Source organism: Ammospiza caudacuta, chromosome 10 (genome assembly GCF_027887145.1).
Source record: "Ammospiza caudacuta isolate bAmmCau1 chromosome 10, bAmmCau1.pri, whole genome shotgun sequence".
Taxonomy (NCBI): Eukaryota; Metazoa; Chordata; class Aves; order Passeriformes; family Passerellidae; genus Ammospiza; species Ammospiza caudacuta.
The window spans coordinates 3,463,896-3,476,286 of NC_080602.1; the positions used below are offsets into that span (position 1 = coordinate 3,463,896).

The 12,391-nt window shown below is 51.4% G+C and overlaps 1 protein-coding gene across 1 annotated transcript in view; it reads right to left on the bottom strand.

Moving 5' to 3' along the window:
* The window catches only part of LOC131562113 (hydrocephalus-inducing protein homolog), a 30,606-nt gene extending 26,678 nt beyond the window's left edge, over positions 1-3,928 (bottom strand). Inside the window, exons 1-3 of the mRNA XM_058811686.1 lie at positions 3,899-3,928; positions 1,959-2,093; positions 520-719 (exon numbers count right to left, since the gene is read on the bottom strand). Of these exons, the coding sequence (XP_058667669.1) occupies positions 520-719; positions 1,959-2,093; positions 3,899-3,928 (365 nt within the window). The remainder of the gene's footprint in view (positions 1-519; positions 720-1,958; positions 2,094-3,898) is intronic.
* Between the last annotated feature and the right edge of the window lie 8,463 nt (positions 3,929-12,391).

Genomic DNA, 12,391 nt, shown 5'->3' on the forward strand with positions numbered 1-12,391 from the left:
GAAAAGATAAGGTATGGAGGGGGTTTTAAAAGGTTGTTTTCTTCTGCTTTTATACTAGGTCCATTGACATGTTTGTTTTCTTGTAAGGCATCTTACAAGATGCCTTACAGGTCCATGTCTCCCAATGGCACCTTGCAACCCCCAGACACTGCTCTTGCTTTGAGCAGTGTCTTTGCTCAGATGATTTCCAGAGGTCCCCTCCAGGACCACTGCAAAGCCACGTGCCTGTGGCCTCCCTGAGAATGGCTCTCTTTGGCTGACAGTGCTGAGGAAGCATTTCAGAAGCTGCTTGTGCTCAGCAGGGTGCAAGCCAGCTCCCAACATGTTCCAGCAGCCTCCAGGAAATCTGGGACACAGAAAGCTCCAAGGCCACTGGAAGCAAGAGCAGATGCCTTCCATCCTGCTCACTTCCAGCCAGGCTGCAGGGCAGCAGATCCGGTGCTTGGTTCCTTCTGTAGCTCTTTCCCAACTCCGCTCTCACCCAAAGGTGTTTGCACAGGGACAGATGAGCTGCCTCACCTCTGCGTGCTCAGCTGGTACCGAGCTGCCCGGGCACCGACATTGCGCACCAGCAGAGTCTGCTGGGTGCTGACCTTGACTGGACACTTGGAGAAGTCCAGCTGGGCAGGGAAGTCCAGCACAGCTCGGGCACCAATGGCCCGAATTGGCACAACGATCCTTTCCCTTGCAGTGAGGCACACCAGCTCGTGGCAATAATCCTGCAGGAAAAGAAACTGGCTCAGCACAGGACATTTAGTGCCATCCCCATGGCAGAAGAAAAACCATTTCCTATACCCCTTCAAGGGCATCCATTTACCTATTGCACCCTCAAATCAACACTAAGTTCTACTACTATATCACATTTTATAGGCACCTGCGCACTTTGCAAAATCCGTCTCAGTGGCATTCAGCTCTTGTGTCACTTGGGTCATACAGATAACAGCCCTAGGCCACCATCATTTTTACTCTAAACTTTAATGATGTTAAAGAATTCCTAAGCCCCTTTCTAAGCAACATGGAGCTGGGGAACACAGGACATTGCTCTTTACAGTTCTATATTCCCACTGTCTGAGAATAGGACAAAGTGTTCAACTGACTCTGAGCAGCAAAAGGAAGAGGAGAAAACAGCTGCACCCAAAGACATCCTGCACCTCTGGCCTGCACCCAGCACTGAGATCAGACTTGCCAGGGCCTCAGCACTGCTGTTCAAAGCTCCCCGCAAAAGCACCTTTGGCACGGAATGGGTGCCAGCTGACAGAGCAAGCACAGGGACAGGCATGAAGACAGAGCCCCAGCAGTGTCACTGCCACGGGCTCTGGGCTCACAGCTCTGCCTGCAGCTTGTACCTGCCCTACAGCAGCTCCTTCAGGCAGGTGTCCAAGTGCCCTGCAGCTCAGCAACCTCCTGCTGACCAAGGGCACCCAGGGCCCAGTGTGCCTGTGCCAGGCCGGGCTCACGGGCACAGCACATCCTCTGCCCTGGCCCTGCAGCTGTGCCATGCTCACTTGTGCTCTGGGACAGCACAGCTGACAGGCTGCACAACAGAGGGGGTGAAAAAGCACCGGCTGTGCTCCAGCCCAGGGGCAGGCAGGGAAGCTGTTGGCAGTCCAGGAAGGAGGAAAGCTCTCTGACCTCTTTGTTCCTCTGGTGTTTTCCATCAGAATGAAACCCCTTCCACTGGACCTAGAGATGGCCCAACATCTATCAACAGCCCTCTGTCATTTTCATCCTGTTTCCCGTGCATCTTCCCTTGGCAATGCTCAGCAGTGTGCAGGGAGGGCAAGCAGAGCCTGTCAGGCCTGGCTGCAGTGCCTGCCAGCAGTGCCAAGGTGTGACTGGCTGCAGGCTGCCTGCCCACGCCTGGAGCCCAGCTCACAGCATGCAATGGGCTGGAGCCAGAGTGCAGGGAAAACAATGGCTGTGGAGATCATTGTGTGCTTTGGCTCCTCCAGCCTCACCTTGTTCTTGCTGGGGGTGAAGCGGATGCGCACAGGGGCAGAGGCGCCCGGCGGCACGGCACGGTACGCATCGCTGGAGCTCACCAGCTGGAAGTAAGGTGAGCTCTCCATGGAGACCTTCACCACGTGAAGAAACTGCAGCAAAGACATGAAATTATGATTTTGCCACTTGTGGAAACATAGTGGAAACTTGTGGACGAGAGGAGACCTGTCCATGCCCTGCTAACATCCCTCCCCTGCCCCTTTTCCAAAGCACTTCCAGCTGAGCAGGCACAGGCACATCATTCACAAGGCTGAACTTGAATCCCTTCTCTCTGGCTCCAGCATTTTGGCCAGGGGCAGTAGGGCAGCGCCTGCTGGGAAGGAAGGGCCGAGCAGGTCAGCACCAGCAGGATGGAGACACAGCACCTGAACCAAGTCACCTGCATGTTCAACAAGGCCAAAAAACCTGCTGGCTTCTGCCTGCACACAGCCATGAAGTGGTCATGTTCCAGAGGGGGAATGTGCTACCTAAAAGCAAACCAGCCCATTTCTGTGGGGGAAGGAAGAAATTCCCTTCCAGCAGATCAGGTTTGGGTAGGGAACTTCTGGGGATACAGTCAGGCAGGCAGAGCAGCAAGACAGGAGACCAAACACTGTGGTCTTACTGGGAATAAAAGCAAACCTGAAAAGCAAAAGAAGGAATGAACACAGCAAGACAATCCCTAAAACAAGGAGATGGCAAAGAGAATTTAAATGGGCAGCAAAGCAGCAAGCAAGAATCATAAAACCATGAGAGCAACCAGCTTGCCAAAAGTGACAGAAACACAGACAGGCGGTGTCTATTGACCATGGGGCTTCAGAGGCATTTTCTGCCTGGAGAAACAGGGCCAGCACTGACTGACAGTGTGGTTCCAGTATGAAAAGCCAATCTTGGCTCTCCAGGGCTTCCTGCTGCCTGTGCAGGCAAGCTGGGCTGCTGGGCATTCCTGCCTGCAGCCAGCAGGCCAGGTTCGGCCCTCTGGGGTACACAGACACAGCACACATGCATTTTCTAGCACACTGATCTCATCAACCCCTGAGCACCAAAATGCTCTCCAAAAGTCTAAACCAGATGATTTGGACTCCCTCCTGTCTCCTCCCACCAGCCCACTCTTGGCACAAGCCTCACTTGAGAAAATGTTTCCCTGACTGAAATTCAAATGGTCTCAAGTTTTCCTCAATACAGTGGAACACAATTGACATTTTTCAACTTTTTCCCTCTCAGCTCTCTTGGGAAACTGCAAAACAATGCCAATTTCTTCAGGTGAAGGTGGAAACCTCCAGGAGCACATGGCTTTGGATGTGCTGTGCTTCTGCAAAGGGAAAGCAGAGCACCGTGTTGCTTCTGGAAAAGTTGAGCAGAGCTGGATGAAGCTGAGCAGGAGCCTCAAGTGGAACCTGAAGGCCTCTCACTGCTTCTGCTCCATCACTCTGATTGCAGGGCTCTTGCAGAACACGGTTCCTGCAGGGCCAATGCCATTAATGAGAAGTGATTCCAGCATAAAGTGCAGAAGGCTCAGCCCCTGAGCTTTGCCTGTGAGCTGCACAAAGGGAGCCAAACTGGCTGAGAGAGGCAGAGATTCCTACCAGGAGCCAAGATTAACCAAGGACACACAGGGTGTGCTATAGACCCAAGGCAAAGCATGAGAGCAGGTAAGAACTGTACAGCCCTCAACATTCCAGTCAATCCAGAGCTTTCAAGAGAAGGAAACTCCTTTGGGATAGACACCATCAACGCCTGGCCAAAATCTGGGGACAATTCCCAGCACAGGAAGATTTCCACCATCTTGCAGAAGAAGGTGCTGAGACATTTTCTTCTGCATGTGCTGCAGCAGATAACTTGCTTTGCTGTACACTGAGGGAATGAGAGCACTCTCCTCTTCCAGCACAGCGTTAAAGCTCTGCGTGCCAGCACTTACCTTGTCCTTATTCATGAGAGACAGCACCATTTCCGACACCTGCCGAGCGACGAAGTTCTGAAATACCAGCTCTGGTGGGGAAACCCCAAACCAGCTCTGTTTCGGGGCAGCTGACGGCAGCTGGAGGGGAGAGAGAGCAGGGAGAGCTTCAGCTGCTGTGAGGAAGGTTCATGCAGGAGAATCTTCCACTGATCCCCAGTGAAGTACAGACTCTGAGGGAGCACGTCTGCCCAGCCCACACTGGGCAAACAGTGGCTCACCCACCTCTGCTCTGAGCTCATCCACAGCTGCTGGGCCACACAGAGCAGGCTCAAGCCAAGCTGCTCTTTCGGCATGGATTCCTCCAGGTTTCTTTCTCCAGAATGCCAGGCAGCACGTTCCTAAAACACAGCCCTGTGCCCATGCGGTCACAGAGCTCTGGGGCACTGACTGAGCACTCATGGAGTAAGTAAAACCCATGAATTTACAGGAGACTCCATGGGAAAGGATTTGGGATGTCTTTTACTCTGAGACAGGGAAACCGAGGCCCACACAACTGCAAATATCTTTTTTGCTCTAGAACTTAGACTTCAGTAAGAAGAGCACAGGACCAGAGCAGGTGTGAGAGATGAGGTGACATTTGGCTGAAGCCAAAAGGTTATTAAGCAAAAGAATGGAATTTGTTGGCTCTGTGTGTTATTTGTGGTTTGCATTTGTTCAGGTTGGTTTGTTGAGTGTCACAAATAGAGGGACAGGGTTGAAGACCTGACCAAAAGGAAGGAGGACGAGCAGGGAGCGGACAGAAAAGTTGGTGCTCAGTAGAGAATGGAAGCTCCTGAGTACCCATCCAATGGCAAAGGGCACAGGGACCGCCCCAGCCGGGTACAAAGGGGATACAAAGATTGCCATTTTCTCAGAGGGTGTGTGTGTGCCCTTGGCTCTCAGGGAGGGAGACATCCCCAGCTCAGCTGAATCCTTACTAAGAAACACTTTTCTTTTGCTTTGATCATTTTGTTCCTTTTCATTGTATTTAAAAGTTAGTGTGTTCCAAAGAGAGGAAAAGGCAAAAATAAAAAGACAAATGAGCTGAAAATAAAAAGACAAGTAAGGTGGATGCTGAATGAGGATAAGTTTCAGTTATTTTCTCAGCAACTTGGGTAAAAGTAGAGTTGGTATCTCCTTTTTCAATGGCCTTTAAATGGGTGCTTTCCTGTCATTACTGCAACCTTATTTCATGCCATTGTAGAGGCACGTCTGGAATGACACAACAACAGCAAATGCTTCTGGAGCAGAGACATTGCTTGGAGAAAACTCTGCCCTGCTTTGTCTGCCTTCTCCAGCCACACTGCTGTCACCGAAGAGACACAAGCAGGTCTCCTCTGTGACTTCACAGCAGACACATTCCGCTCAAGGGAGTGGCTGCAGCACACTGTCCCTTAGCTGTGCCCTTCCCTGAGGTGTTCCCAAGGCCCCTCTCCAGGACAATCCTTAACCTGGATTGTGTTCCGTGTCTCTTGCTGCCAATTTCCTGCTCAACAGCCCACCTCAGTCACCTACCCGTTTGGACTGTGCTTTATACCGAGCTAGTCCTGCCAGAAAAGCAGCTTTAAACACACCTCTGAGTAGGCACTGATCCAGACAAAGCACATCCATTCCCCTCTGCCTAGGGCCAGTCCCCTGTACATCTGGCAGCCTGCAAAATCTAACACCCCGTCAGGCTCCAACACATTGTTCCAGCCCAAAGCAGTAATGCAATTTGTTGTGTTCCATCTGAAGTAATTCCTGCAGATCCTTGGCCTTCAAAGGCCAACGCTGCCACTCTGCAGGGAATCCTGTGACCCCGAGCATTTGATGGTGACCACACCAAAGCAAGAGGTGGCTCCTTCAGCAGGAGAATGGCAAAGGGCAATTTTGGGCCTCTGTGTCCCCAGCCTTCCTCCCATTGTTTTAGCAATGGCAGCTGCACTCCAGCACACCCCAGCAGCTTCAGCAGAGGGTATTTGTGTTGGCTTAGTGCAGATCAGGACTCCCAGTCCACCACTCCCAGCACCTTGCAATGACAGCAGGACCTGGACACTGAGGTATTTTGCTGGAGGCAAGCCTGTCACAAGCACACACCCTCTTCAAACTTCATGTGAAACAGAAAGGAAAAGAGCAGGAAAAGGCTACCTTTGGGCGAGTCTCACTCCTGTCTAGAAATGGGCCAATTCTGGGCAGAATACTCCCCCCAGTGCTGGCCTCCTTCTTCCTGCTGAGAAACTTCTCCCTCTGGAACTTAGAGGGAAGCAGCTGAAAGGCAAAAGTAAACCAGCTAGAGCCTCAGAGTTGTGCCTGTTCAGAAAGGCTTTTCTCGAACAAGTGGCACTGGTGAATAACTTGTGATCACAGCCACTAGGACATTCCTGGAAGCCCTGGGAGTTTCCAGCTGAAATACTTAGCATCAGTGAATTAATAATACAGAGTGGAACACACATACTCCAGCCATATGGCTCTGTCCCATTGGCTTCTCCATGACTGGATGGGACATGGTTGGGGATTTCTGCTCTTTGGGCATTTGTTTCCTCTTACGTTTCATTGGATTGAGGCAGTGACCTTTCCAGAGAATGGGGAGGAGCTCTCAGAACTGCCTGAACTCCATCCCTGCACAACGCTCAGAACTCACAGCAAGGAGATATCGCTGCTGGATGAGTCCAAGAGATGCAAGAAAGGAACGCTGTACCAAGAGTGAGGAGCACAGCAATGTCTCTAGGTTTTAGTTCTCCCTGTTGATTGTTTTCTCTGCCTGGGCTGACAGAGCCCTCCACAGAAGAAAACAGAGGCATCTCCTTGACAGAGCCTCAGCAGTGGGGCATCTTCAGCCAAGTGAGCTGCAGACAGCAAGGGACCTTTGCGGCCCTGGCTCCAGCGCTGCCTGCAGGCCTGCATCTGTGCCCACACAGGAGCTGGGAGAGAGCAGCTGCTTTGGAAGCTCTTCCAGCTGGGACCAGCCGTGGCTCTCAGGGCTTTGGGCAGAGTTTGAGCTTCCCCCCACCAACACGCCCAGGTGCCCAAGGGCAGCATGGTCAGAGCAGCACCGGTGAGTGGTGCCCAGCCTGACAGAAGGAATTCCTGTGGCACAGGGAAAGGGACAGAACACATGCTCAGGCCTTCAGCTGTACATTGGTTTCACTTGGCTCTGCTGGCACAGCCAGGCAAGACACAGCTGAAGCATCCCACAGTGTTCCCTATTGCACCAGGACAGCCCCAGCAACAGCAGCACAGCACAAAGGGCTGGGCAGGGGCTCTGCAGCTTCACAGCACTGCTGGACAACAGGGGCAGGGAGAGCAGGGACACCAGGGCAGTGCCAGCCTTAACACAGCCCCAGGGGGTACTCACAGTATTAGGCTTCAGCCCTTCCCTGGACAAAAGACGAGGGGTCGGTGTCTTCTTTGGCAATCCAGACGCCATTTCCAAGGGACGGTGTCGCAGGTGAGCGACAGTGCCTCAACAAAACTGGAAGGAGCAACAATGGAACTCTGAAAATCCACAACCCAATTCATGGCAGATTCAAGGCATATTCTGGTGCTAAAAATGTTACATTACTTGAAAGTAGCTAAGTGCTTGTTTGGTGTAAGTAGCTAGTATAATTAGGCATCCAGTTGGACTTTATTTGAACTCTATGGCTACCTTGTGCAATTCAAAGTTAGATCATACTGAAACCTGGAGCTAAAAATCTGAACATTAATAGCAGTTCAAACAGACAAAGCTGTAGCTTAAATATTACTCAAAAATAGCTAGAGTGGGCCTCCTCTTCTTTAGGCTAAAGCACCCTTGCTCTCTCAGCTGCTCCTCACAGCTGAGAGACTAATGAGAGACTGGAATGTTATGGCTAATGGCTTAAATATCATTATAAAGGACTTTCTGCCCATTGTGACAAAACTCTATAAAGAAGCTGCGAACACCCAAGCCCACCCCTCCCTGAAAATGCCTCCTGACTGGAACTTGGCACTGTGAGTTAAGCTGCCTAAGGGAACTTGAGACAAGATCAAGGTGACACTATTGTCCCATTAGCTCAGGTCTGGGGACAAGTAAACAAGGCTGAGGAGTAAAACCTATCCACAACAAAGCCAAACCCAGCAGCTGTCCTGAAAATCAGCTCTGTCTGGGTTCAGGCTGGGGAAGTCATAGCCACAGACTCTTCTGCTGAGGCCAGGTTTGCACACAAACCTCCCAGCAAAGACCTCCACAGTGCCTCCAGACCCATTCCTGAGGCCTCGCACCAGACGACTGCAGGGCATGCAAAGTAACACAGCAAATCTGAAAATCCAGAACCCAACTCATGGCAGACTCAAAGGATATATGGGTGCTAAAGATTTTATATTATTTGAAAGTAGCAAGAGACAGAGTCCAACTTGCCCCACTCCTGGGAGGTACCTGGGCAAGGTATCCCCTTGCCCAAATCTGCATTAATCCATTGGAGTCTTACATTTTGCCAGACCTCACCACAGAGAAGACCAGAAGAGGATTTAATGGTAGGCCAATGGGAGCCATGGAATGGTGATATTTTCTACTAAACCTCTCTCTGTCACTCTCTTTCTCCTCCCCCCCTTCCCAACCTCCAGCCCCCTCCCACTTTTTCTTTTCTTTCTCTCTCTTTCTCCCTCACATTTACTGTTCCATAAAATCCAGACCATTGACTTTGGCATATGGTCTCCTTTGCACCTCAATACAGAGGCAACTCCCTAAAAATTTTAAAACCCAGATGATAAAAACCTACTGAAACTTGAACAGAACTCATTCACCTTTAAGCAGTTTAAGCAGTTACTATAGGAAAAAAATGTATATACTACTACCTTTAGAAAATGTTCCCACTTCTTCCTGGTCAAACCACCACAACATGTCACTGAACTGCTGCGCCAGAAGACTGGCATGATCACATCCTCTATTTCCCTTTGGCATTCTCTTTCAGAGCACAGATGAAACAAAACCAAAAAGTTCAACTTTAGTCGGTCTTTACCTTCAAGTGAAATTCAGGACTCCCTAGCAGACACCAGTGTTCTGCACGCTGCGGAGCTTTTCGCAGAGGCCAATGCTCTGCACCTTTAGCAATTCTCTACGCCGACAATTCACCCGGCGAATGGCCCGGTGCAGCCGCCTGCAGGAGCCCAGGCTGCGCACACCCAGCCAGGGCCGCGCTCTCAGGCAGCTGAGGCCGCGCCGCTGTCACAGGCGCTGAGGGCCCGGGCGCGGTTACCGGGCAACCGCGGCGCCGAGTGCGGGGCCGGGCCGGGCCGCAGGGCTTTGCCAAGGACATTGGCACTGCAGCGACTGACTGCAGTTTGGGGCTTCCCAAGAGTCTTTCTGTAACCAATGAAAGGTTAAAATGTGGTGACAAAGGCACCTATGCCAGGTCTGTACATTGCTCTTTGCAGCACTAGTATCCGACCCTGGCTGGAACAGCAGGAGGGGCTGAGGCAGCAGGGAAGGGGGCTCAGCCTGGAGAAAAGGAGGCTCAGGGGGGACCTTCTGGCTCTGCACAACTCCCTGACAGGAGGGGACAAGCGGCTGCTGCAAGTTCAGGCAGCGCCGGAGCCGCCTAGCTCCCCCTCTCCGCCCCCGCTCCGCCTCTTCCTCCCTTCCCTCCTCCTCGTCCTCCTCCGCTCCCGCAGCCATCGAAGCCCCCGGCAGGAGCGGGGATGGAGCCAGGACAGGTCGGAACGCAGAGAGGCCTGGGGGGATGCCAGGACTGGGAGTGACTGGGCTGTACTGGGATCATCCTGGGAGCAGCTCCTGGGTGACTGAGTTCTACTGGGATCATCCTGGGATCACACTGGCAGTGAGGAGGAGCAGCGCGATGGCTCCAGCGCTGGGGCTGAGGGCGCTCCTGGGGGGCCAGGGGCGAGTGGGACCCCCGGCACGGGGACCCTGAACCGCCACTGCCAGCACCGGGACCCCCCTGCTCCCCTTAGCCTGCACAGGGACCCCCTGAATCCCCCTGTTCTGGACATCAGGTCCCGCTGCTCCCCTTTTCCCGGGCACCCCATGGCTCCCAGCCTCCGGGACAACCTGGAACGCCTTGGTCTCCCATTCCTGCCTTTCCCAGGCACACCTTTCTGCAAAACCAGAGATCCCCTGAAGTCCCCATTTCTGAACATCCCGGGTGTCCCCACTCTGGTCCCCACTTTTTGGGAAACCCTGGACTCCCCTTTCCTGGGCTCAAGGACCCCCTGGAACTCCCTTCTACCTCTCCACGTCCCTGCCCACCCCCCCATTTTCATGACCCTGAGACCCCCCTGGCACCCCAATTCCTGAGAACCCAGATGCCCTTTTACCCCTTTGCTCAGTACTGAGACCCCCCTACACCCTTTATCCGGCACCAACTCAACCTTTTCCCAGCCCCTTCTTCGTTTTTTAGAAGCACAAGACCACTCTTTGTCTGTTCTAACTCCTCATGGGATTACAACTATTTTAACATCTGCTTACTTTAACATAGAAGCCTTTATTTGATATCAATTTGAACACTTTAATCTCTTTATAGTTTAATGCGTTATGAAGAAAAAGAGTATTTTCTTGTTGTTAGAAACACCAGAGGTTTATGTTCACAAAGGAGACAGAGGAATCCTTTCTGGTTTTATTCCAATAAAGGGAGAGGCCATGGGGCATTCCCCTGGGATCTCTTGAATTTTTGGAGGATGCAGCCTTCTTTTTATCCTCATTTCCTGGCCACATTTCCCTTCTCTCTTTGCCCTTGGCTGAGGTGCTTGAGAGGTACAGATGCCCTGATACGCCTGACACCGAAGATTTCCCAAAGATTTCCCTCTAATGTATAACCCTCCCTTTTAGTTTTTAATTCTTACGGAGTTTAGGGGTTTTTCTTCCCCATTGTTTCTTTCATTTCTCAATGGCTTATTTCGTTTATCTGCAAACCTAAAGTGTATTTGTAAAAGCAAATATCTTTTTCCAATTATCGATCAGTGGAATCCTTCCCATTGTTTCTTTTATCTTCCAGAGCTAGTTTTATCTACGAGCAGACCCACAGATTGTTAGTAAAAACAAATTCACTATTCCTCTCCTTTACAGCTTACAAGAAAATTTCAGCTCTAAAAACAAAGCATCTTCTCAGCCCTCTCATCTAAGACTTAACTTCTTCTTTATTGACTTGAGTGTCTTCATGTTGTTTTTTATATACTTGCATTTTGTTCTTTTCTCTCACTCAGAAGAAGACTGAAGTACTGAAAAACTTAACATCACGCATGAGGCCTACCTAACCCACCAATAACTTGTAACAGAAAGCTGTGGCTCAGTTGTGTTCAGATCAGCTTTATAGTTGGAGTTTCGTTTTCTACACCAGCCACAGAAGTCTCTGGTCTCAGCCACGCTAAGAAGAAGCAGCAGCCTGACAGCGAGATCTTCGCAGCCACAGCCAGCCCTGCTCTGGCTAAAGCTCCGCAGCCTCCCCTGTCTCCTTGCCCGGCAGCTGCTGAAGCCCAGCCCGGCCAAACCAGAGCCCATGGAGAGAGAAGCCAGCAAGCAGCCCAGAAAATAGAAAAGAAGCCCCGCCTGCAGCAAGACTGCCAGCCCAGCCCAGCACAGCCCAGACACAGAGCAGAAGCCAAAACCCAGCAGCTCCCTGCCGACCAACAAAGAAAAAAGGTTTCTGAATTTTTTCATCTTTACCATGTGTGTTTCACAAAAGCGTGTCTAGCTTTCAGTAGCTCAACAGACTGTCAGATACACAAAAAACTTTGCATCACTTCCCTAAATTTCCTCCCACTCCAAAGCATAACACAGGGCCGCTGGGAGCAACTGGGATCAGACTGGGAGCAACTGGGAGCAACCAGGACCATACTAGGAGCAACTGGGATCATCATGGCATCAGAGAAGGATCATACTGAGAGGGACTGGGTCTGTGCTAGAGGCAACTGGGATCACACTGGGAGGAAATGGGGACATGCTGGGGAACAATGGGATCATACTGGGAGCAACTGGCACCACACTGAGGGTGACTGGGATCCTTCTGGAATCATACTGGAAGTGATTGGGAGCAGGCTGAGAGCAACTGGGACCATGATGGGGCAACTGGGATATACAGGAAGTGACAGGAATCATGTTGGAGGTGACTGGGAGTGGTTATGAGAACTGGAATAATGCTAGAAACTACTGGGAGCAACTGGGAGTGAGTGGAAACACATTAAGGACAATTGGGATATACTGGGGGAGACCAGGAGTGACTGGGATCACAGAGGAAGCTTAAAGTTACTGGAATAATACTGGGAGTATCTGGGAGTGACTGGAATCATACTGGGGGCAAATGGCACTGTACTGAGAGTGACTGGGTTCATATTGGAATCATACTGGGAAGGACTGGAACCATACTGGGAGTGCCTGGAACTATGGTAGGGGTGAATGGGAACAGCTGGGACTGTGCTGGGACCATGCTGGGATCATACTGGGAGTGACTGGGATGATACTGGGATCACACTGAGTGTAACTGGAAGTGACTGGAACCATCCTGGGGGTGACTGGGAGCCACA